General features: G+C 33.5%; 1 protein-coding gene and 1 non-coding gene across 2 annotated transcripts; one reads left to right on the top strand and one right to left on the bottom strand.

Moving 5' to 3' along the window:
* The first annotated feature begins 3,742 nt into the window (after positions 1-3,742).
* LOC120086427 (transcription repressor OFP14) lies at positions 3,743-6,361 on the top strand. The gene has a single exon (XM_039043069.1). It carries the CDS (start codon positions 5,272-5,274, stop codon positions 6,064-6,066), a length of 795 nt encoding a protein of 264 aa, XP_038898997.1. The 5' UTR covers positions 3,743-5,271; the 3' UTR covers positions 6,067-6,361.
* Positions 6,362-8,559: 2,198 nt separating this feature from the next.
* On the bottom strand, positions 8,560-8,631 carry TRNAV-GAC. Its single transcript has one exon. It is a non-coding gene; the product is annotated as a tRNA-Val (tRNA).
* Between the last annotated feature and the right edge of the window lie 18,624 nt (positions 8,632-27,255).

Genomic DNA, 27,255 nt, shown 5'->3' with positions numbered 1-27,255 from the left:
TTCATAATAAAAAGATTATTTTTAGAAAAAAAAAATATCTATATCAAAATTGTTATAAATATTTATTTTCAAGTTGTTTTCTTTCTTTGTCTCGTTTATATCTAAATTAAAACCAAAACACACCCATTAACTTTTGTATTAAAAAAAAAACAAATATTTATATTAATTCGTTATAAATATTTATTTTTATTTATTTATTTTTTCCAAATGATTGGAAATTTGATTTAAGAAAATCTTTATTTCCATTTTCAAAAAAATTTAAACTCCAACAAAAAAAAAAAAAAAAAAAAGGAGAAAATAGCTTTTTAGTGGTTAAGTTTTCGAGAATATGTATATTTGGTCTTTAATGTTTCAAATTGACTATTTTAGTGTTAAGTTTTCAAGAATAGATTTAAAAGTTCCATCTACTAATAAAACTATTAAATTTAATGGACTAAATATTGAATTGATAAGATGATGTGGAAAAAGTAAATAATTTTGACACAAGGGTTTATAGAATTTCATCTCGTACGACAGGTTGGGATTGTGTAGAGATATAAGGCTATGGAACCAATTGATAAACTTGAACGCAAATGTCATTGTTTTCAAGTTGCATCCCATCTGAAAAATGCTTTTGCATAGTTCACCTAATAGAAGCTCAAGTATCTTAAAAACCATACCATCTGTGTTTGAGGGATTGTTGCTTGAAAGAAAGAATTCAAATTGAAAAAGGAGAGAGAAATAGAGGATGGAAATGGTAGGACTCGGAAGAGGGAGAAAGAAGAGGTTATATTTTTAGGGGATAAATTATTTCAAATGGTAAAACTGTTAAAAATATTTACAAAATATGACAAAATCTTAGAACTATCAATAATAGAGATTGATAGACACAGATAGAAGTCTAATAGTGTCTATCAACATCTATAATTGATAATTCTAAAATTTTGCTATATTTTGTAAATTTTTTGATTCTTTTTTTTATTTATTTAAAAACAATCATTTTTAGAGATTAAAATGATCCATTTAAAACATTAAGGAGATATTTTTTCAAAAAAAAAAAAGGTTAAATTATTTTTTAAAAATGGAACTTTATATTTTAAAAATTCAAAAATAGGAATTTATATTTTTAGGTCTAATCTAAAAAGTCTAAAACTAAGAGATTATATTTTAAATATGAAACTTACCTAAATAAAAATTATAGATTTGTTAGAAGTGGGATTTGAACCCACGCTCTCTCACTATAACCAAAACTTGAGCTCAGCACTTTAGACCACTCAGCCATCCTGATATATATATTTTTCTTTTAGTAATATAAAAGTTCAAAATTACTCTAAAATTTATTATCTAAAGTCACATTTTTATCAAAAATTAAAAAATATATATATATATATATATAAAAACAAGTCAGAATCTGAATTGGATTCCACCATGTAGGCGTGATTTGATTTGATTGATAGGTTGAAAATATTGCTCATTGTTGGGAGCCCAATACCAATGGACTCAAATTTCTACTGGTGGTGGTAACAAATTTTTTCTTTTAAAAAGATAAAAATAAATAAATAAAGTCTACCAACCCAACAAAAGTCTACTCATTGAGCACAACACACAACAGGCATCACTAAAATTCTCATGAATATTTATTTCACAGATTTATTAAAATAGCCATACAATCCATTACATATTAATATAACCAAATGTCAAACTAAATAGTGTACACATTTATAATTCAATTAAAAAAAAAGTCTCTTTTTTCTCAGAAGAAAATTTGAACAATAGAACTCTCGTTTAAGTTTAAATAGGCTGTTAGTGAAGAGCAAAGGTCACTTGACCAACTTCTAATCACCATTTTAAGTTAGTTTGATCTCTTTATTATATATATATTTTTTAAAAGTGAGATAAGAAAAGACTTTCCTCTTCCTATATTTACATAAATTTAATTTTTGTGTGTCTTACGTGTTACATGCTTTTTTCTATTTTTATGATAAGTTGTAACTAACATTTATTTTTAAAAGCTAGTTTATTGATTCATTTAAATATCAAAATATATTGAGAGTTGATTATAAAAAAAAAGATTTTAATGTGAGCTCTATTCAAATATTTTGTGCATAATGCTTAAACTGCTATTAAGAAATATTAAACCTACGTCTAATATTTTATTTAGGATAATGAGTGCATTTTACCATATACCTCTAAATTAATTTATTTTAAAGTTGAAAAAAGCTATTTTTTAAAAGTTTTTCTTGCCATTATTAAAAACAAAAAGGATTATGTCACTAGTCACGAGTTATTCGATTTTAATGTCAACTTTTCATGAAGATTAATGCACTTTTTAGTTTATGATTGGATCGTCGTATATTTGTTGTCTACTTATTCAGTTAAAAAAAGTTTATGTTGCTCGCCTCATATGCTATAGGAAAAAGAAAAATCCTACTTTTATCATTGTAGTTTACTTCGGACTCGTTTAGATCGACTTAAATGAAAGTGTTTTTCAAAAAAATCATTTTTATTTAAACACTTTTGATAAAAATCGATTAAAATACACTTGAAAAATTATTTTGAGGGGTTGTCAAACACTCTCATTTCTTTCAAAATGGCTTATTTATTAAATTCAATATTTGAAAATATATTCCAAATAAACCATTCATTTATAGATAAAAACATAGATTCTTTTTATTTATTCTACTATGTCTAAAAATTAATGGAAGTGGAATAAATCCTAATTGTTCACTTTGACTAACTTGTTTAGTTACTTCTCTTAAAATTTTTAATAACGACATAATACTCCAAAAGAAAACACACACACACACACAAAAAAGAAGAAATCAATAAAATACAATCATAATTGGATAATGGATGTTTCACCCTAATGAAATATCATAATTTCATTTTAGAACAAATATCAATTAATAAAATAAATACAAGAAAAATTCTTATAAATAGAAGAATTTAAAAAATATTTACGCTTTATAGCAAAAGACTTCAAAAATGAAATGTAAATATTTTTAAATATTTTTTATATTTAAAAAGACCTATAAATACAATAATAATTGGATAATCGATGATTCATCCTAATGAAATATTATAATTTCATTTTAAGACAAATATCAATTATACTTCTAAATTGATCAATTTAAACTCTAAACTAAAATTGTATCCATTTGAACCATAAACTTTGAAAATTGTATCAATTTAAAACCCAAACTAATATTTGTATCAATTTAGATTATGAATTTTCATAAATATATCAATTTAAACCTTGAACTTTCATAAATATATCAATTTAAACACCCGATTTTCATAAATGTATCCAAATAAAACATAATGGAAGGTTTAAATTGATACAATTATGAAAATTCAAGATTTAAATTGATACACTTATAAAAGTTCAAAGTCTAAATTAATACAAATATTAGTTTGGTGTTTAAATTGACATAACTCCTACCGTTCAAGGTTTAAATTGATATAATGATTAGGGTTTAAATTGATGTAAACCTCAAAATTTAGGGGTATAAATTGATTTTTTTTCATTTTATTTATTAACTCAATCAAATTAGATTAAAAAGGTAAACAGGTAATCTTTCTCAATTCTCATAAACTTCGATTGTTTTAAATAGATATTTAAATCAACAAAAAATTGCCACTAATCAACTCCATAAAAATAAAAATAACCTAAAAGAAAATAATAAAAATATAGAGATTCGAACTACAAATTTTATTAATATATTCGTATGTTTGTTGAATTATACTTATTTTAGATTAGAAAAATCATAGTGACACGTATAAAAAGAAAACTTTGAATATTCTTTTTCTAGTAAGTAAATTAAAGTAGTGTAGGTTATGGCTAGATGCATGCCTCAATTCATTCTGCTTCTCAACAGCTTACTAAAAATGGGAATTAAAAATTAATTACAGTTCCATTTATATTAGAAGGAAAATTTTATTGTGCAATTATTTGGTAGCCAAATCCTAATTACTTCCATGCTTATTTAATACCCTGCAATTTAACATTCCTAAGTTCCTAACTTTCTATACTCAACATATTCAATCTTCTAACATTAACATGAATTAAATTGGTTAACACAAGGGCCTTAATCTTATTTTAGAACTTCCCTCAAAGAAATTAAAAAAAAATCGAATTCGAGAACAAATAAAATAGAAATAGAAAATGAAATCAATGTTTGAAGTCTATATCAGTTTATTGTTATTTGTTTAAACTTTAGTCACTCAAAAAAATAATTCTCTTCCTTCATTGACCTCTCATGTTATTTTTAATTTGGAATCAACGGAATGAATTGAAGGCTACAAATTTGTTTATATACAAAAAACCAACACATACCAAATAGATTAGTAAAACTTAACCATACAATGACAAATAATTACTCATTTTCTTAAATTCAACGTGAATTCAATTGCTCCCACCATTTTTAATTTTTTAGGAATTTCTCCCACAAATTTTGAATAAATTGTTTTAAATCTATTAAAAATATTTTTAAATATTAAATGTCACTAATAGACAGACAGTGATAAAGAGTGATAGACTACTATCATCTATTAGTGTCTATCAATTTCCATCATTGATAGATATTTACATTTTACTATAGTTGTAAATAAGTTGTCTCACTTTGATATATTTGAAAGAAAAATACTTGGGTGCATATTGAGTAGAATCTATCTTTGTACAACAAACCAAGTTATCTAATCATAATTTGACATGTGACAACTTTTTTTAAAAAAATATTTTAATGATTTTTTTAAAAATATGAGTGATGAGAGTGTGATGCATAAAGATAAGTACTACCTAGGATGTACTTAAGTATTTTTTTATTTGAAAACAATCTCTGATTTTAATCATTTAAAATATAAATAATCTTGTTAGGTATTTATCCAAACCAAACTACCCACAAACTTAGTCATGAAGACCATAATTACATTCTACTAGACTTTGGACCTTAATTCTTCTAGCAATGACTAAGTTCAATGTTAAAAGGTAAAAAAGAAAAAAAGAAAAAAGAAAAAAGAAATAATAATAATTTAAAAAACTTCAATATTGGAAATCAAAGTCAACCAACTCCCAAAAAAAACCACTACCGTTGAGTTCCATCCCTTTAATTCAATATTCATTTAAAAAAAAAAAAAAAAACGTATTTTTTAAGCCATTAATATTTTTATGTTACTTTCTTTGTTTTGCATCGGTTTGTTATTTCTTTATAAGAATCAGTTTTATCACAGAAACTCTTTCAAGCAAAACCATAAAAGCAAGAAAAGAAGAAAGAGAAAAATTAAAGAAAAAAAATGCCCAAAAAATTGCAAAAATCGCTTCAGGATTACCTCTCAAAGATAAAAAAACCAACGCCTCAGCTTCAATTTCCTAATCCCCAAACTTTTTCGTCTTCAAAAAGTTGGATTCTGTCTGGTTGTAAACATCCAAAAACCCTATCGTTCGCTATCGATCGGAAGCAAGTCGATGGCGTCGGAAACAACGACGATACTGCCGCTACGCTCGCCGATATCGATCGATTCCTCTTCGAGAACTTCCGGTCGTTGTACCTGAAAGAGGATGAAGATTTCAGCGAGAGAAAAGTAGGAGGTGGAGGAGGAGGACGAGACTGCAAGAACCACAGAGGAGTGGTTTCACCTGAATCGCCGGTTGATTCTTACGGCGGATCTCACCGATTCTTCTTCTCCCCTGGCTTATCTGGATCTGATCTTCCGGATGATTCTCAAACAGAATCGTCGGAAAATGCAGGATCGAGTTCTTCGTCTTTGATCTGTGAAGATCAGGGGAAGAATCTGAAACTTCCGAGAGATTGCATCGCGATTTTGAGGAAGTCGCCGAATCCGTCTGAGGAATTTCGTCGATCGATGGAAGAGATGATGGATGCTCATTTGAAACATCATGAGAAAGTCGATTGGGATTTTATGGAAGAACTTCTGTTCTGCTTCTTAAATCTGAACGATAAAAAGTCGTACAAATATATACTGAATGCTTTCGTTGATTTGATAGTGATTTTGCGGCAGAAGGCGGAGGAGGCGCCGGCGAAGCCGCGAACAGTGCGAAGCGTGAGAATGGTGAGGAGAATGATATGAAATTTGGAAGTGAAATCAAAGATTTCATAAAGAAAAATAAGAATGAAATTTGAATTTGAATACACAGAGAAGTGATGGTGAAACTGAAATCAAAGAGTTCTGAAGCTTTTAGAAGAACAAATTCTCTGATTCAAAAGGAGATAGTAATTAAAATGTATTCTAATTTTCTACATTCTCTGGAGTAAATTCAAACTCTGTGTTTTTTGGGTTTGATTGTGTTGAATTAACTGTTAACATGAAAGTAAAATTTCATTCCCGAAATAATAATAATAATAAACGGAGAAATTAGACTCTCTATCCTATCTCAAAGTAAAAGAATGGGTTTCTCTCTCTAACAGGACAGTTTTGAGTTTTCCGTTTCCCTCCTTTTTCTCCCTCTAAAAGTCTCTCCCAAAGGAAAAAAAATCTAAGAAACGTTGTAACTTTTCAAAATAATCAGTGAAATATTGTATTTTTGAAAATAATTTAAAAAATACGGTAGATTTGACTTGCGTAAAATAATATATTTTAATTGATCGAATGTTCAACAATCAATGAAGATATTTTGTTTTTTTCCCCGACAATGGTCGAGTGTTCAATACTCAACCAATGTTCAATACTCAACCAACACTTAGCCAAGATGTTTTAAATTTTTTTCCTTTTTAAATAAATGTTGAACACTCGATCTAACTTTTTTTTTAATACTCTTCCTTTTTATTTTTCCCTAAACAACATATTATGTACAAATTTACCATTATATTTCTTAATAATAAGAAAATTTTGTCCTTGTATTTCTCAATCATAAGAAAAATTTACTAATGTTTCATTCTTAATTATTCTAACTTTAAGAGACATCGTAGAAATAACAAATTCTTAATCCTTTTTTCTTCCATATTACAATTATTGTTCATAAATGAAAATGATAAAGTGTAAATTAAAATGTCCATATCAATGTAATAATTTAGTGTTTTTCATTCATTTAATAATAATAATATTAATAAAAATCAATATGTCTCACAAGGCGAACGTCGTTGATTTCAAGTTGTTTGTCATCGTTGACTTTGAACTCTAGGTTGCTCTGGTTCCTCTTGATCCTTTGGTTCCTCTTAATCATTTGGTGGCTCTAGTACCTCTGCAGGTGCTTTATAGTAGAAATATTCGTTATGCTTTCGACGATCGTGTCCATGTCTATGCATGTATGAAGATGATGGACCGGTCTCTGAATCATAATATAAATCGAAGACTAGCATAACCAATCTGACTCTACGACTGTGTTATAGGAGACAATTTTTCCACATTTTGGTCAACCTCATCAAACTCACCTTCTTCTACCCGAGCACGTCCCCTATGCCTAGGAACTGGTGGAGATGCAATAGATATATCGTACATATAATGTTTCTCCTCCATGTAGCTCTCATTATTACTACATATAGTAAGGACCTGGCTTGAATCATCTACAACATCACAAAGGCTACTTTTGTTTGATCTCTGTAAATTATAAAACAATTAGAAAATATTTAAAATAAATTTAAATTAAAAATAATTAGAAAATATTTAATTATGTAGTAAAATGACCCACATCTGTTTTCGAACAAGTAATGTAGCATCTCATAATGTTATTATACCAATTGATGCAATCTTGAGTTACATCTCTATCAAATCGCCAATTGAAACCCCATTACAATAAACCTTCTACGATAGTGTCATAGCGCTATCAAAATTGCAACCTTTTCAGACCAATCTACATTTTTCAAGTCAATGTCATGCAGTAGAGGTCCAATATTGCACTCTAATGAGGTTGGAAACCAAACTGTCTGATCACCCTGTCAGGAAGATGCAACTCACCAATATGGAAACATATGAGAGAACTTATCGCCTGTCGTATGTCTTGACCATTTGTATAGAAATTAGGCAAAGTGTACATGATATCTTTGTAAGGCTTCTAAATAATCTAAAACATTCCATATTATATTAAAAATATTAAAGATACGACATAAAAAAATATGTATAATAAAATTCAATTGGGTTCAGTATTCACTTACCTGATCAGGTTAAAGCAAATCAAACATGTATTTATACTTACTTACAACATGTGTAGCTGACCTAGCTACATAAAATTGGTCTCTCCACCTATATTACTAAATTAATATTTTAGATTATAAATTAACTATATCAATCATATAAAAAATATTGGTTAAATTAAAATAAAATATCGAGAATCGTAGGCTCGACCAGGTAACTGATGATCATTGACATGTTGAATTTGTGGAACCATTGTTGAAAATCGTTCCCAAGCCCACATTTGCAGAAGTATCAAAGGCTAGTGATTTCACGAACATCAAGTTTTGTTGCTTTACATAGCTGTCTATATAACCATGCTAAACATGCTCCACCCCAAGAATATTGTCCCGCTTCATAGAGATTGGCTAACAATGGTAGGAATATATGTGGATAAATTAGACATAAATTGATACCGACTCCTCAGAGTCAAAATAGAAAAACTCACATTGGGTTTAGGGATAATCAGGCTCGAACTGATGACTTCCGCCACGTCAAGGCGACACTCTACCACTGAGTTATATCCCTTCTCTTGCCCAAAGTGACTTGATTTGTCAGAAAACAGGCTTCCACTCATCATCTGTAGTATGTATGCCCACACATATCTCATGACAACTTTCTCATCTGCATCATCATCAAGCCCTTGAAATTATGTCCCCAGCCATGTTAAACTTAATCTTGATCCACTGATTTTATTAGCAGGTAGGGTCACACTGAGTAGCATTTGATAAATATTTAGCCAATCATCATGGATTACTTCGGTAACAGGCTCGCCGTCAACAGGTAACCCAAACAACACTTCTATGTCTTGTAACGTGATGGTGTACTCTCCAGTAGACAATTTCTCTCAGTTGTTTCAAAAACCATTACCATGAGTCCGCCGACTCCTCATCTACAACAAAAAATGCAAGTGAAAGAAGATGTCCATGTGAATCAATTGATGCAGCAACTAGGAACTTTCGTTGATACTTGCCATACAAACGAATACCGTTTATTTGAATAACTGAACGACATCTATTAAAGGCTTATATATAAGGACCAAATGTCCAAAATACAGAAATAAGGATGACATATCCTTCATGTTCTGGTGGACAACGCCGTTGGACATGGGATGCAGTCCTTTATGGATGCTTGCTTTCTCTTGATATAACCAGATCAAGATGGCGGAGGAAGACAGAGAGAAAACGACGTTTATCAGTAGTATGCCCTTTACTCTCCACTCCACACGAGTTCCGAGATTAGAATGCTTAACCATATACAGCCATCTGGGCAATAATTTGTATGATTTGTCTCAGTCACCGAACACATTAGCCAACGTCTTTCTTTTGCCATCCCACACCCTATGGTAAGGAACATGATATCCAAATTTTGTTTTCATACCAGACTACAATTGTGTCATGTTAATCGACGGTTTTCTCTTACAACATCATAAATCTCTAGTACAATCATTGAAGAATCTAATTGCACATGACTTTGACTAAGTTATGAGTAAAAACATATATGCTACTCAACAAACTTAGTGATCTCATCATGAGAGTTTTTTCTTTATTGCACAAAGTCTCTATTTGCAATCTTCTTCCCACTTCTTACACCGAATTGCCCAAATCATCGATGTTGATTCCATGACCTCATATGGTGTGTGACATTTAACAGCAAAACACTTGACCACATGTTGTAGCATTTCTTTGTCTTGACAAATCATCCCCTTCTACAATTGGGTATTGTCAACAACCACAGGGGCTACAATTGGGTCGTGTTCCCGATTGCTATCTATTATATTCATATCTAAATTAGTGAATGTACCCGATGATAACTCATGTTCATGACCATCAAAGTCCAACTCCTCGAATTCATCGTTTTTTTTTTCTGTTTTAAAATCCTTATATTGATTGTTAGCCACCACATCTTCAGCATCACAGACTAATGTAACTGATTCAGAATCAGGGTCAATATGTTGAGTCGGGTCTTCAAACTGACTAAAAGATTGTGCATTCAAGTTTATATCCAACCCTATCCTATTCACATTAATATATAAATGCACTAAACATTGCGATTGAAAACATCAACTTTATTGATTGTTCATTAGGAATAGGGAATAACGTAAACCTTACTAGTCCTGATGATGTTAGATTAGGATCTTTATATATTATTTTTAACTGGTTTGCTCTCATATTTACACAAAGTGATAACCCACCATTTCAATGAATTATTCAAATAAAGTTCATTGTTCACATTTATGCTAAAACCTCCACATGTTGGTTGGACATATTCAACTCCATCAACACCATCGATCATATGGCCATTTATAAACAACATAATCCAAAATTTTTTCCTTTTTTTTAAACCAATTTATATTGCTTAAAGTTTCAAATATAAATGATAGGTTAGAAAAACTAAATCCATTTTTATTTTTTCTCACACATGAATTAATGCATATAAACAACATTTTTACATATAAATTTTATGCTTTGTTATTTATTTTACCATTATTTTAAAATTACATTCAAGTTAGTACAAGTTTAATCCTTATTTTTTAACTCTAAACTTTCAATTTTAACTCCAATAAGTTCCTTAAAAATATCTAATAGATACATATTTTATTTTAGTATCTAAAAATCTCATAAAATATAAAAAATGCTTAAAAGTTGACCGACGTATTAGGTAAAAAATTACATTTTTGTTTCTAATTGAACCTCAAATTTCAATTTTGTAGCCCAATAGTTACATTATTTTAAAAAAAAATTGTCTGGTACTACATATTAGACACACAATCGAGATGTCATTGATCTAGTGTATATATATATTTTTTAAAAGTTTAAGAGCTATATATGACACAAATTCATATGTTAATGGGTTAAAATTTTAAGTTTATATAAAGCTGTGCTCTCTAACATGAAATTCTAAATTTGCCACTGTCCGTATGTTAGTTAGTTATGCTCGTTTTGGTGATATTATATGATTTGAATATTATACTGATGCATCTAAAATTATATTTATATGAATTTGAGCCTCCCTTACATAAGTCTTGGATCCCCCAATGATTAGGAAGAGGAGGCAGGATTCAGAAGAGGAGAGGTGAAAATTGAGGAGGAGGACAGAAGTTAAAAAGTGGAAGTCGAGTGTTGAAAACTCAACCTACTGGCCAATGGGACGAGATGCCAATGTGACAAGACGAGTGACGTGTCAGATGGCAGCTTTGAGTAGGGTATAGTTAACACGACATGTCAGATGGTGAAATGGTTGAGGGTTGAACTCTCGACCTAGTTTGGTCGAATTTTGAACTCTCGACCTAATTTCGTTAATTTATTTAATTTTTTCAATTAATCGATCGAGAATCAAAGACTACACTTTCTGAAACACCTGCCACAATACCACATTTTTCTAAATATTTTCGAAACCATTATATTTTCTAATTATTTTGTCAAACTACAATATAAAATAAAAGGTATGATACTTTTAATATAATAATAATAAATAAATAAATAAATAAGTTAGAATATAATTTTTCTACTCATTTAGAAAATCATTTTTCTATTCATTTCATTTGAGTAAGGAGACTTTCAAGTTTCAAATGTGTTTTCATAGAAAAAAAAAAAAAAAGAGGACTTTCAAATGTTGAAATTTACTTTATTTGTTGTAAATTTTAAACTTAAGTGTTTAGTGTTAGTTTAAAGCTATTTTTTAATTAAATTTTTTCAAATAAAAATAATAATTTTTATTTAGAAAACGTCGTTGTGCAACTCATTAGGAGAAACCTTTGATCTTTTTGCAGTTGTTGTCGTACTGAACATTTCGTATTAAGCAAAACTTTTATGACCAACGACCTTCGTACATATAAGTTATTTTCCATTGAACCAAAACCAATCTCCATATCATTCTTGAAAATAAACACTTCTCTCAGAAAAGGAGATGTTATAACCTTGTTCAATTAGACAAGAAACCGAGATTAAGTTCCTCTTGATATGAGGAACTACAAAAAAATTATCCAGTAACAGATAACGTTTCTTGTCCAAAAATAACTTCAGCTTGCCTATAACAACAACTGAAACAACCTCACCAGTTTCCCTGTGGCAACGTTTGCTAGGAACTAAATCCTTGGTAGGAAGAACTGACGTGATTAGTAGCACCTGAATCAAGTATCCAGGTAAAATCATCATTCTCTACCAAACACGTCTCCAAGACCAATAAATCACATTTACTATCTTTAGACTTCATCCACTTTTGGAGAGTAGTGGGATCAGTATCAGAACCTAAATAATCTCCAAGTTCCATTTTAGAGAACACTTCTCGTCGATAAACTTCATCAGCGTCAGCAACACTTGCTTTCTCTAATTGGAGATTATCTTGAGAATTGACACTACTAGTTTCTTTATCATCCATCCCTTTGTGCTCAAAAATTAAAACTGACGTTCAAACAATTCTTGCAACGAGTCCATGATCTCACGTATAAGGATCATGTTCATAAACTTTTTGGCCAATGCATCAGGTATGCTAGCCAAAATGTGAAGTCGAGCTAGGGAATTAGCCTGTATCCACACCTCATATGTATTACGAACATTTCGCGGTGCATCAATGGTCGAGACTTGAGGACACTCCTTAACCATGACAAACTCGAGGTCGTTTACCACAAAATATGTTTTAACGAACTCTTTCTAATGAATGTAATCGGTCAAATTAGAGGCAACTAACGGAAAATCATACATGTCACTGAAAAAACAAATACATTGACCTACATTAGGTTTTAACAAATACTCGTTGAAAAAACAACATCCAGTACGGTTTAGCAAAATTGAAATGAACCCCGTGTGACATCTAGTTTCGCAATGATGTTTCAAAGGTTTAGGACAAAAGCCACCGAAGAGTAATCAATTTATTCCTCCTCTGAATTAAGACATTCTTAACCAACCATTAATATTAGAACAACTTTTGCTCCTATAACGACTAGCCATCATTGATTTGGTCAAAAAATCATTAACTTGCTTAACAATTTTCCATAAGTGTGACTCGTCATTTTAGGCCCTAGAGTTCCACCCAAGCAGCCAATCCGAAGGAAAAAAATTCGATTGGGGCCAAAACTAAAGTGACACTATCCATTTATGGAGTTCACCTTGATATTGACCAACTGCACAAAACCCATCCGAAGGGGGACACTCCCAGGGTGCCACGAGGGAGTGTAAGGAGGTCTCATGGTGCGAACCAATGAAGGAGACTGCGGGATGTGTTGACACACACCCTTCACCCACTTACTATAAACACTCTCCCCGTCCACCTTGATATTGACTCATGCAAACACCATCTGAAGGGGGATGCTCCTAGGGCACCACGAGGCCAAACATGAACCTCACGACATGAATATTTAGGGAGAAACATGAGTGGAATCATTAACATATGATATATATCTCTTCCTCTCATTAAGTATTTTATAACCTAGGGTTTAGTTTACTTAAAAAAACAAGGCTAAGGATTTTAACTAAGTGACTTTTTAGGTTTACCCAGGAGTAACTCTTATCTTGAAAAGTTGAACAACTTTTGATCATCATTCATTAAACTCTTTAATGAAGTCTTTGATCAACTGTTGCATGCTTGCAGAAAATCTATCTAATTCACCTTTCTAGGTAGGTTCCTAGGTAGGGGTGTTTTGTTTCCGTCAGCTTAAGTACCCCAGTCTAGACAGAACCCACCTTAGACAAAAGGTCCGTTATAGATAGATTTAATATAAATTTAATCTTTTATGCCAATCAATTTAATCCTTTTAAACCGATTTAAAAGATTAAACTTAGGTTGTTAATCTCATTAGAACCGTGAACTTAGGACTATCTCAATCCAATTTTAAAACCCTTTTAAAACATGATTTCATCCTAAGTCCACATGCAACTCTTTCTTATCGATTTTAGTTCTAATTTCCATTATAACGCTTATAATAGGAAACAACTAAAACCAACACAATGCGAAGCTACACATACAAGACATTCATAACATTTATAAACAAGCCTAAGTGTCATGCTCCATGCATTATTCATTTATTACTACTTTTTATATATAACAATTATACAACCAAGCAATAAACCAAGCATACATACTTCCATACATTCTTATAATATAAAGATGATGCATGAATATGGTTACTGCATGCATAAATATAACTTTTATATTCATGATGCATGCGTATGCTCTCTTGTAATTTCATCATGCCAAAAGCTATATTATTACGCTTATAATATATGATGTATGAATCAAATGTATAATCCAAGGTGGATTTTAAATCTATATGTTATACACTATGGTATATAAACCAACATACATCTCATGTACATTAAATAAAAGTTGATGAACTGAGATAATTAGCCTCAAAATCCTCAAAAAATAAAGCTAACTATTACAAAAACACAATGAGTCTCTGGTTCAAACAGGCGAATCGGGTCTTGAACCGACGGGCGAAGAAACACGTCTCTTTGATCGTGTACCAAATCCTTGTGACCACTTATACAAAAGAGTAAACTCTTTACTCAATCGTTTACGAATGCTTCCTGAGCTTAAACGATCGTGTACCTTTGACTATGCGATGAAGCATGAAGGCACACGATCGTGCAACGTGCATCGTGCAACGCAAGCCTTAAGCGATCGACTAAACGATAACAATGCGGTGAAGCACAATCGTCTAAACAATCGTTGAGCAAGCATCAAGGTATCATATACCGCGTGATCGTGTAGTCAGTAACTATGCGATGAAGCATGCTAATTACACGATCGTTTAGTGCGCATGCCTTTTATTAAATGATGAACATCAAATGCTCTATTACGATCGTTTACCCCCAGCGTCCACACGATCGAGAAACCAATGCTACTCGATAGAGCAAACTATTTACCCCATCATTTAGCATTAGCTAAACAATCGTTTAGTAAATATTACACGATCGCGTAGAACTTTTCTACATGATCGTTTAGTCAAATATCAACGATCGTTTACCTTAGGCTACACGATACGACTAACCTTTGGTCTTCTTTCCCGATGAGAACTGCATCTCTATGCTTCGAAACTTCATCATGAACGACTCAACAAATTCAAACACTTTGAATTATAGACTCGATTTCTTGTTAATTATGCCCAAAAACGCAGGGGCCCTTATAAATTAACACTTTGTAATCAAAATAAAAGCTTTAAACAATGGCAATTAACCTGTAAACATTCATCAACTCATCCACAAACGCATTTAACTCTTAAACGCAATGCAAAAACTTAAAACCCACCATGACTGTAAAATAAGTTCAAAACAGAAATGGTATTTGGAATATCAGAACAACCTGACTCTGATACTAATTGAAGGAAATCAAACACGAGGATTTCCATAAGCAGTGGAAGGAATCGTTCCAAATTCTATTCAAATTGAACATAAACAATCATAGTCTTAAAACGGAAACTAACAAGTCATGCAAAACTAGAAATTACAACATGTTAAACAATGATACAAGGGATAGATGATGCATATCTTTGAAGAACCATTCTTCACGACTCCCTCGATTAATCTCCAAGCGTCAAGAACAACAACACTCGAACTCAACAACCAGACTGCTACCAACAGCATGAACAATGAACACAACCTCCACGAACCCAACGAACAGAGTCAAGACACCACCACAATGGTTACCTTAGTATTATCGGTGTGAGAGTCTAGGAGTTGTAGGCTCTGTATGATCTTGGCTTGAGGAAGAGACTGGAGGACTATAATAAATTAGACCATTGAGCAAGTGGGAGATAAGATGTTGTCTATCGTATAGGCGATGTGATCGATCGTTTAGTAAACGGAAACCTATCATATAGACTTAGCCACTCGATTGTTTAGCTACGACCAGCTAAATGACTATCGTATAGTCAAAGCTGCACGATCGTTAAGTCTCTGTCAGCTATCACTTAGTGAAAATCTTTCACTTGATAGCTTATCACCGTGAGTTATTTTCGAATGAGGCAACTTGATAACAGGCAGAAATGCACGTTATCATAGTACTAAGTTCTTAAACAATGTTGGATTGCATTGATGAAATATGTTAACTTGCGTCCATTAAGCATCAATTTCATAATATTGCGGTAGCATGCGTTCAGCGCATTTGAAAAGTTGATCTTTGTATTTTTTTGCAGAATAGACGTTAACGCAATGCAAGAATTGCGATCATAGGAAATCATTGGTCGAGCGCAACTTCACCGCAAGGCTTTGCATTGATCGTGCTCGCAAACATTCGCCCAAGAAGGATTGCCGCAACTTGGTTAGCGCAACATAATGGGCACATCTGGGTGAAAGGCCAATTAAGCGTAATAGAACAGAAAGCTGATGACAGTCGAATACAAATTAAGTTGACAGCCGATAACGGTCACAAGGTACATTCAACTTTTTTCGGTGACAATTATTCGGCACATCAGTCAGGAATTAAAGTTGTCCCATCTGTACAACCAGGAGAGAGAAGCCACCTTTCACCATAGATGCTCTATAAATACCAAGGGCCTTCTTCAGAAAAAGGATTCACCATTTTTACAACCTTTTGTTCCACAAGTTCACCGCCTCCGTTCATAGTTTTCCTTTTTATTTTTAGGCGGAGCAAGAGAAGAGTGGTGGCGCCGGAGATCGCTCAAGGCAACTCGAGAGAGAACCTTGAGGCGTAGGAGTAGAGAGTGGACCTACTCTCGTGAGAGCGAGATTATTTTTTGAGCACGAGTAGAAAAATAATGTAAACGCATGGCAGCAAGAGATTGCTACCAGGCTCTTTATTCTATACTTGCATTGTTATTTTGTACTTCATCTTCATATCTAAACAATGGAAGTTCTATTTCTATATCTGTTCCCTCTCTTAATATGCATGAGTAGCTAAACTAGTTGAATGGGTTGAGAAGGACTAAGCTAACATGACTTAGATAGTTCATTGCTTGCGATTACCTTGTTTTATGCTGTGCAAAATACCCTTTAGAGTTACTCGAGAGAGAGTCTAAAGAAAGAACCTAATGACTCGAAAGAGTTAGGTTAGAATCTGGACTCGAAAGAGCAAGATTAGACTTGTATAAACAAGAGATAGGGACTTAGAGATAAACTCTGTTTGTCAACTTGCATTGCATGCATCCTAGAGATAGGAATGATATTATGTGGTCGCCTTATTTGTGTGTGTGCTATCTTGTCATCGCATAATAACAATAGAGGCTTATGTGTAGGTCCTATAGACTTATCGCATATATCGCATGCATTCTAACATTAGAAGCCGTAGCATTCGCATCGAGAGGTGGTTTACTATTGTATGCATGTTGCATGATCGCATTCTAGGAAGTGTTAGCCAAACCCTTCTCAACCTGTTCACCGCATACTCATCGCATCTTCCGTTTACTAACTCTTTTCAACTCCGCCGCATTTGTTATTTATTTTTCATCAACGCAAACAAAAAACCCAAAAATTTATTTATTTAACTGGTTACCACAAAGTCTTCATAAAAATTACCAACGCAATCTATTTTCACAAATCCCTGTGTTTGACCCTGGACTTACCAGGAAACTCAGAGGAATTTACACTTCGATTCCGCTGGGGAAACTTGAGTGCACAACACAATTTCATCAACGCATAGCATTCACATTTCCACTTCATAAAATCAAGCATCACAACTCCTTAATCTAGGAAAAAAATTTTCCTTTTATCTCATGGTTACCATAAAACAACCAATAACCTCCCACTCAATCGGTTATTAGAGAAAAAGATTTAGTTATCAAATAATTAATATATTATAAATAAATATGATAACCAACTTATCATATTATATTTATTACCTATAGTTTTAACATTTCATCTCATAACCATAGTTTTTTTTTTTAATTTTTATTTTATGGTACTTAATGTAAATCATATTTACATTAATTCCTCCACTTTATGTATCTCATACATCACACCAATTATATCATATATAATTGAATTTCCTCCTTTTAATTTGAACACTTCAAACTAACCCCAAGAACTGATTCTCAACTTAAATTCATTGAGCTACCAAGGGGACCTTATGGACCTGTAGCTTAAAGCTCCAACGGTACATGAATAACTAGCTAAACTCTTTAGTCATGGGATCCACCATCCATTAACTGTCGGGCACTCCACTAAAGACTAATAGTTGCACTCTTCTTATTACAGATATATTTCTATGTCCATATTAACCAATCAACAACGCAATAACCTTTTACCATTTTACCCTTGTAGTTACATCTAACTCCTTAAGTACCACTCATTCTTCTAATGAACAGTAAGTCATAGTCCTACTATGACTGGGTCATCTCTTCCAAAGAAAGGATGTGACCACTATGTTCAAGACCCAGAATCAACCCTTAAGGGAGCAATCTATCTACTTACCCCTGCTTCGGGGAAGGAATGAATTCCGTCTTGTATAACTGAGTTTCCAACTCCCCAATTAGACAAATCCTTAAGAAGGTAGGCTTGTTGAGTTGGCAATCTGGCCACTCTCACCCATACTAATCAAAGAACCGCCCTCATAGGCAGGAGTTCCCAAAACACTTAGGATTAAGGTCATGTCACCTAGGTCGTTTAAGTGGGATGTAAGTCTTAAGTATCAACAACGTTATATAAAGAGACGAATCATCTCCTAGTCCGGTCTTATAGAAACTTTTTGTATAGGACACCCCCGCTTGCATGTATACACATGAATGGTCAGGATCAGATTATCTGTAGTAGTTCATAACACCTGCAAACCTCTACAAAGCAGGTCGTATCTGTAGTCTCACCAAGATAAGGTATCCCTGCTTTATCCTTATACTACAGACCTTTTAGGTTATTACTTAAGGCATGATCCACTTGTATATCTCATATACATGCTTAAGTTTACATACAATAACCATGGATCTTTATTTATTGGATATGAGTAATTGCAAATAAAATAATTCTTATTTTATTAATAACAATGTGTACAATGTTTACAAACTACGAAACTCAGGGAGAATTAGGACACCAATCCTAACAAGGGCTATCTAACCTTAATTAATGATTAGGATGCTCTCTTGACTAGGTTAATGCTAGTTGTCCGCCTTTGTAGAAATCTAGTTAAGTAGGTAGTTGCGAGCTTAATCCAATTGTGAATTAAATTTGTAGAATTCAATAATAGGAATCGCATTAAACATCCTACTTGGATTAGAAGTAAGATTATTATAAATTTGTTTACAATTATCCTTTGTCTTTTGATTTTTACTTTGTTTCTTGTCTTAATAAAAAAACCCCTGTCTTATAGCTTTCATAGTTAAGCTTGGTTAAGGAAAAGATTAAATAGCTTTTCCTGTGGATCGACCTTTTACTTCCACTTTAACTTCGAGTTAGTTTAGATTGTTGTTCGAGCTTTATAAATATTGTTTGTTTCGGGTTAGGTAGAACTAACGACACCTACTTAGCTCCGAACAAAATGGCACCATTGTCGAGGAAATGACTAACCATTTAATCTTTTTCTTAGCTAAACTGGACTAGAAAACTTTAAAACACCAAAAATATTTTCTTCTTTTTGTGTCTACTTGTTTTAATATGGCGGATATGAATATCCACTACATGCTTCAAGCAAAGTATGCGGCCAATCAGAGAGCACAAGAGGTAAGAAAATTTAATGAGCTTAAGAGTGAAATAAATGAACTAACCTCTGAAGGAAATTGGAAACGAGATTTCCATGAGCAACGGAACAAGACTTCCAAATTACAATCATGAATCAACAAATCATTTACAGTCAACTTCAAACAAACGATTATACAAATATTTCCAGAAATTACAGCATGAATAATACAAAAGAACAGAGATCAAACTCTATACGAACATAGGTAGAAGCGTCTCCACGCTCTGATGCACAACTCTGATCGAAGAACAGCAACCACGAGTGCTCGATCTACACGATCGCAACATCGCATGAACACAGCACGAAAACTTTGCGCTCGTCCTCAATGATCTCCTCGGTCACGAACTCCTACGCAACAGCGAACGAACACCGCACTCGTCCTCAGCGACACGAACGGCCTCCATAGCACCATGAACGACCTCTAGAAAACCTCGATGGTGTCGAGTTGAATCTGACACCACCAACAAGGCGACCTTAGTATTCTTGGTGTGAGAATCCAGAGTGTGGGGTTCGTTCGGACTTGGAGTGAGGCAGACGAACAGAGGAAACAACGATCGCGTACACAACTGGGCAAGTGGGAGAAATCGGATACCTATCATATAAGTCGATGCCCAATTGTTTAGATAAAACTATTCGATCATCTAGCAAAAACTATGCGATCATTTAGCTCTATCGTTTAGCTCGGTCTGTCGCCTACTCTACACGATCGTGTACCTTGGGCTAGCGATCGTCTAGCAAAGCTATGTGATCATTTAGTAAATACTATACGATCGTTTAGCTCGCACCTGCACGATCGTTTAGCTCGCCCATCCGTCGTTTAGTAAATCTGTATTTACTTGTCGACGCGTGAGTTTCTTTTTTGCCGGAAGGAAAACTCAAAATTCTTTTCAAACTTTTGTAAAACTTCTTTTCAAAATAGGAAACCATTTTCCTTTTAAACTCACGGTTACCATGATCCAATAACTACCCACTACTTTGGTTATTTAAAAGAAAACGAATTAATTATCTCATAATTAATATTATTATAAACATAAATGATAACCAACTTATCATGCTATATTTATAACCTATAGTTTTAATATTTCATCTCATGAAACATATAAACTATAGTTCTTTTTCTATTCTATGGTACTTAATGTAAATCTCATTTACATCAATCCTCCACTAGATGTATCTTATACATCATACCAATTATATCATATATAATCAAAATACCTCTTATCAATTTGAACATTTCAAATCAACACCAAGAACTGATCCTCAATAGAATCCAAGCTACCAAGAGGACCTCATGGACCTGTAGATCCGAAGTTCCAACGGTACGTGAACAACTGACTAAACTCATAGTCATGGGATCCACCATCCGTTAACTGTCAGGCACTCCACTAAAGACCGACAGCTGAACTCTCCTCACTGCAGATATATTATGTGTCCATCTTAACCAATCAGCAGTGCGACAACCCTTCACAGATCGCTCGTAAGTACAGCTGGGCCAATAACCGTTATGTCCCTGTAGTTATATTTGTCTTCTTAAGTACCACTGATCCCTCTAATGAACATAAATCATAGTCCTACTATGACTGAGTCTTCTCTTCCAAAGAGAAGTTGTGGCCACTATGTTCAAGCCCTAGAATCAGCCCTTAAGGGAGCAATCTATCTACTTATTCCTGCTTCGAAAAAGGAGTGAATTCCATATTTTGGATTGAGTTCCCAGCTCCCAGATCAGAAAAGTCCCCAAAAAGGTAGGCATGTTGAGTTGACAGCCACTCTCACCCATACTAATCAAAGGACCGCCCTCAAAGGCAGGAGTTTCCAAAACACTCAGGATTGAGGTCGTGTCACCTATGGTCGTTTATGTGAGATGCAAGTCTCTAGTATCAACGGCGTTATATACAGAGTCTAGTCATCTCGTGGTCCAGGTCTTATAGAAACTCTTTTTATAGGACTGCCCCGCTCCACTTCTCCACACGAATGGTTAGGATCAACCATCTGTAGTAGTTTACAACACTTGCAAACCTCTACAAAGCGGGCCGTATTCGTAGTGTCACCAGGATCAGGTATCCCACCTTAATCCTTATACTACAAACTGATTTAGGTTATCATTTAAGCCATGATCGTCTTGTATATCATATATATATGCTTAAGTTCACATAACATAACCAAGGAGCTTTGTTTATTGGATATGAGTAATGCCATAATTAAATAACAGTTATTTTATTCATTGAACAATGTGTATCTTTACAAAACAACGAGACTCCGGGAGAATTAGGACACCAATCCCAATAACCTCTCTTGTTCGAGTTGTGCTTACTGAACAGATACAAGTTCCAAGTGGTTTTGAACGCTAACACCACCCAACTTGGGAGAAGCCCGATCGAACTCTATCATCGATGTCATCTCCTTCTACCAATATAGGTAATTCCTCAGAAAACTTAGTTGATGAACTTTTTGACCGCTCTTGTCGCAGGAACATTCTTATCTTTCTCAAGAACCATCGAGTTTCTAGCGGAATAGGTTTTATTTCAGACATGAAGTCAGAGCCGACATTCAGAATCCGTGTGACCTCATTGCCCAGATTATCGATTCGGTTAAGAGAGTCGAGGAGTCTTGGGAAGATAGATTTTCTAAGAATACTGAGTTAAGCGGTGAAGGAATTTACATCGATAATCCAATAGAGCCGCCGATTCTTTGAAGTTCCTATCAAGGTAAAACGTTGGATTTAGTAATGTGTGAACTTGCTAATGGTTTTTCTGATTTTGAGAAGGATTCAATTAAGTTTCACCTGGAGTCTCAAGCCCCCGTGCCAGTTGAGTTCCATCAAACGCCTAAGCTTGCACACTTCATGGTGATATTGGAGAACCATTCAGAGCTTCTCTTTGTTTGTGATACTAAAGTCAATCTAATTGAGGAGTTGTCCTGGATCGAAAATGAAGATGATGTTTATCCCACGACATGTTCAAAACAAGTAAGTAGGATAAGTATGAGCCTGCACCACACCTTAAGAAATCTCAGGTAAAACAGTTAGAGGTTTCCAAGCCTAGAACCGTACTTTGTCCTGGTATTTCTTGCATATTTGATTATTGTTCTTATTTTCCTTATGAATCAGAGTTTGTGGTTGAGTCTTTTCTTTCTTTCGACTCTTTAGGGTCAATTGAGTCTTTTGATTCTTTCTTTTGCTTTTTTTTTTCTTACCAAATATTAGAAAACCAAAATTTGACTTGTCTGGTTCTCGTCGAAGGGTGAGTTCTCTTATATCCCTTATAAGCTATATGGATTCATCTAAGAGAGGGCTAGAGAAGTACGAAAATTTCTACGTACATTGAAAAGCATAAAAGATGGGTCCATCGAGCAATCGACATTAAGAATTTCCCCTTCCTGGAGGTAGTCGGGCCTAAAAAATAAAACACGTTTTCTTTTAGCTTTTTAATTTTCATTTTTTAGAATTAGTTTTAGTTGTAGATTTCATTTTTACTTCTTTGTTCTTAATAAAGCTAGGATAGTCTTAGTTTCTATTTCCAAAAAAAAGGGCATAGCATCGCAACGCTGTGTAAGTAGCGTTGCGATGCTGTGAGACAGAAACTCGATTTAAAGCAGTTTCTTTCATTCGAGAAGTACCCAAATTCGAAACACCTCTTCTCAAAACTCAATTTTCTTCCCATCCCCCATCTATTTTCATTCGAAACTCCAAATTCAAGAAACTTTTCTTCCAAATCCCATCATTTTCCTCACTTTTCAAGGATCTCCTCCTTGAAATTTTTGGGTTTTTCACCAAAATACCTATTTTTAGGGCTTTGTCTCTTTCTCTCAAGCAAAGGCTATAACCAAACCAAGGTAATACATTTCTTTTTGTTTAAACTCTTTGATGATTATCTTGATGAGTATTTGAGATTTGCTTGATGGATGCACGACTTGCTTGTAAGAATGACTTTGTTTTTAAATTGCTGAATCTTGGATAATTAGAAATAAAATGCTTGGGATTTTTCTGTTTACAAGTTTCTAAATCGAATAGTGGTGTGAGATTATTTTGATTGAGAAATCTATTAAAAGAGTGAATTAGGATTCTCTTAGGTCTTAACCCCTACTTTTTGAGCTTTCCGTAGAATATTCTTCATGGGTCCTAAGCCTAAGAAGGAAAAAATGTTTCCAGTTCTAGTGGTAGGGATTCTCCTCCACAACCCAAGTCTGATAACCTTAGGTTTGTTTCTGAAAGGGCTGAGAGTAGATACCATCAAGTGGTAGCTCTTAGGAACCTTGTACCAGAAAGAGCTTTAACTTTAGAGCCAAACTTCTATCCTTAAATCACTTCCGAAATACGAGAGAGAGGATGGGAAACTCTAGTAGCTAATCCTGGTGAGGCTATCGTTCCTTTAGTAAGAGAATTCTATGCCAACATTGACCTCGACAGAGATGTCTTGTCAATGGGAGGTGTTAGATCTTCCTTTAGAATTAACGAAACCTTCGGTATAGCTAAATTTTATGATGAGTATGGACGATTTCTATTTCAACCACTAGACGAGTAAGAGATTATAGAAGCCCTCTGTGGGCAAAGAGCTCAGTGGACACGTTCTAGTGGGGTTGCAGTTAGGTTTAGATTTACGGACATGTCTGTAGTAGGTCAAATCTGGCATGCTTTCGTATGTTTCAGATTGATGCATGTACTTAGATTGACCGTTGTGACCCGAGATAAAGCTAAACTTCTCTATTATCTGATTCAGGGTATGTCCATTAACGTAGGGAGAGTTATTCACGCTTCCATCTGACGATGTGGACGGTGTTCTACAACGGGTAGCCTTAGAAACCCTACCTAACTTAATAACTTTGTTGTGTTAGAGGTTCGAGGTAGAAATACCCAGAAATGAGGAATGTATGAGGTGTAAAGCTCATATTTCTAAAACGTCCATCTCAGTCTTCCAAGGTCGTGGAGTTGAGGAACTCCACGAACAAGATGAAGAAGAGCTAGGTAGGGAAAATGAACATTTTAGAAAGGAACCACTTAGGGTAGAACTTCCCAGTCATTCCCATGTGCACCACTATCCCATGAGCAACCTGATAGTGATGCACATTAGGTGAGCAAGTCCTTAGAACTGCCAATGAAGCCTTAAGGGTGAGCCATGAAATCGCTCACTGTGTTAGGCATATACAGAGAACTGTCAATTTCATGTGTGAAAGAGGTTGTCTCTACTATGCTAGCATAGGTTTTCAGTACGACCTCTAGCGAGAGCCTGACTCACCTGACTCGGGTTGACATTAGCCATATATGTTTCCCGGTATCTTCTTCATTTTTTCCCTATTTTTCATTTTCTTGCTTTCTTTTATTAGCTTTCTAGGATTAGAAAATTTTAAACTAACTTTCTTATTTTCTTGTAGCTTTTCTTTTCCTTTCATTTTCTTTTCTTTTCTCTTTTTTGTAGGAATAACAAAATGAAAGAAAAAAAAATTTGATACAAGAAAAGAACAACAAAGAAAAAAAAACAAAACAAAACAAAAACAAAACAAAACAAAGAAACTTTCTACCACCACCCATTGCACGAAATCAAGGGAGTTTTTTGTTCCCTTTCTTTTTGTCATCTCGCTTATATCTTAGTTTTATAAACATTGAAGATGATGTTTAATTTTTAAGTTGGGGGTGGGGTACATTGCATGTTCTTAACTTTTTTATTAGGGTTGTAAAAATGAGCCTTACAATTTTTTTTTTTTTTTTTGCTCTATGATCTTTGCAAGTTTGGAACCCTTGAGCACTTGAGCTCAGGTTATGTGAATTTTATGATCTTGGTTAAATATATCTTGATAGGCTCTTATACATTTATGTGGCATAGTTTTTGATTCTCTAAAGAAACACAATATCATGATTTTGGCATTTTCCCTCATGAATGACTCATTTTTTGCTTTTAATGTATGATTCATTCCTAAGCATGTTCATTCATTCAAGAATAATATTTACTTTGTTTTTCATGATCATTTCTTTTTCTCACTCTTTTGATTCTTATCAATGAACTTTGATGACACATTCTCTCAAGTAATGATACAAATCAAATTTTAGGCTTTTTAAAATCTTTTCTAACAAAATTTTGAAACTCATTTTTCAAAAGAAACTTTCTTTTCCTTTTAACTTCATAAAAAAAATCGAATACTTAGTCTTTATATTTATTTAGAATCTCAAGGTTCTTAGAAACATCATACCCACCTAATTTTCTTTGTCATCCCGATTGGACAAATTTTGGTCTAAGATAAACTATCTTGTTATAGAGATAAGTCTAGACAAAGAGAATGAAAAAAGAGCCTAGTGTTTTATATATATATATAAAAAAAAATTGCTAGCACAAAAAAAAAAAAAAATAAATAAATAAATAAAGAAAGGAGCAAGCTTGCTTATTTATCTTAATCTTCACTAATGTATGTGTGTACATGGATAGAGGTGAAAAGAGCTACCTCCATCATGTTAGTTAGAGCACGCGAGAAAAGAGCGCTAGGTTCTCTGTGGTGTGAGTGTGAAAGCTATCCATCTAGGTAAAAGAAATTTCAATTACATTTTTTGTGTGTGAGTTAAAAAAGGCACCCTTGTCCTAGAATTGTCTCTCTTTTTTGCAAGATAGGTATACTTTAGACGATAACCGAGCCAGTGAAGGGCGAAGAGGAATTGAGAGTTGGATATAGCCTTTCTACTAGTTTTAGCCTTTAAATAAACTAAAACTGAGTAGTCTCTCCTTTTATGGCTTTACAAGAAAAAGACGTTTTCTTTTCAAAAATAGGTTTCAAATCTTTGTTAGAAAAATTTTAAAAGTTTAATTGCCCATTTGTATCATTCGCTTGCTTGATTGTTGAAAAGAGAGATATGAATCAATTTTTTGTGTAAATAACATGAACATATTAACATTTTTTAATGACTTCTCTGAATGAATGCACAATTAATATTCATGTTTTTTATTGACCGTATGCATATTTCTAGTTTAGACTTGCTCGGGACGACCAAGAGTTAAGTTGGGGGTGTTTTGGTAGGTCTTTAAAAGACATATAGTTTCTATGTTAATTCCCTAAAATCATGCTAATTATTTGTTTTTAATGCTCATTTTGTAGGTAAAACGGTCCCAAAGGCGATTAGGATTCATTTCGAGAAACTGGGCCAAAAAGGATAAAAAATGACCAAGAAAGTCAACAAAGTTGAAGAGAATCAGATAAATTACTAAAATGCCATCAAGATTCAGCATCACGACCCTAGAAGAAGCATCATGCAACGTTTGAAGACATAAAGCTTACTTTTGCTACAAAACAGGGCAGTGTTGCAACACTCCGGATTTTGACGCGACTCTCTGCGCGCGTGCGCCTCACGCAACGCAGCATCAAGGCCAACGTCACGTCTCAAGCGCAACACTTCTTGGACTTTTTTCGATTTAGCGTTACAACGCAAGCCTCAGTGTTGCAACTCTACCCTGCAAGTATAAATAATTTTTCTTTCATTTTTGAAGAAAGGGGAAACACGATTTCGATGGAGGCTGGAATTTCTGTCAATATCAATTAGTCTCTATGGTAATT

Source organism: Benincasa hispida, chromosome 9 (assembly GCF_009727055.1).
Source record: "Benincasa hispida cultivar B227 chromosome 9, ASM972705v1, whole genome shotgun sequence".
In the NCBI taxonomy this organism is placed as follows: domain Eukaryota; kingdom Viridiplantae; phylum Streptophyta; class Magnoliopsida; order Cucurbitales; family Cucurbitaceae; genus Benincasa; species Benincasa hispida.
This window is presented reverse-complemented; position numbering and strand designations above follow the sequence as displayed.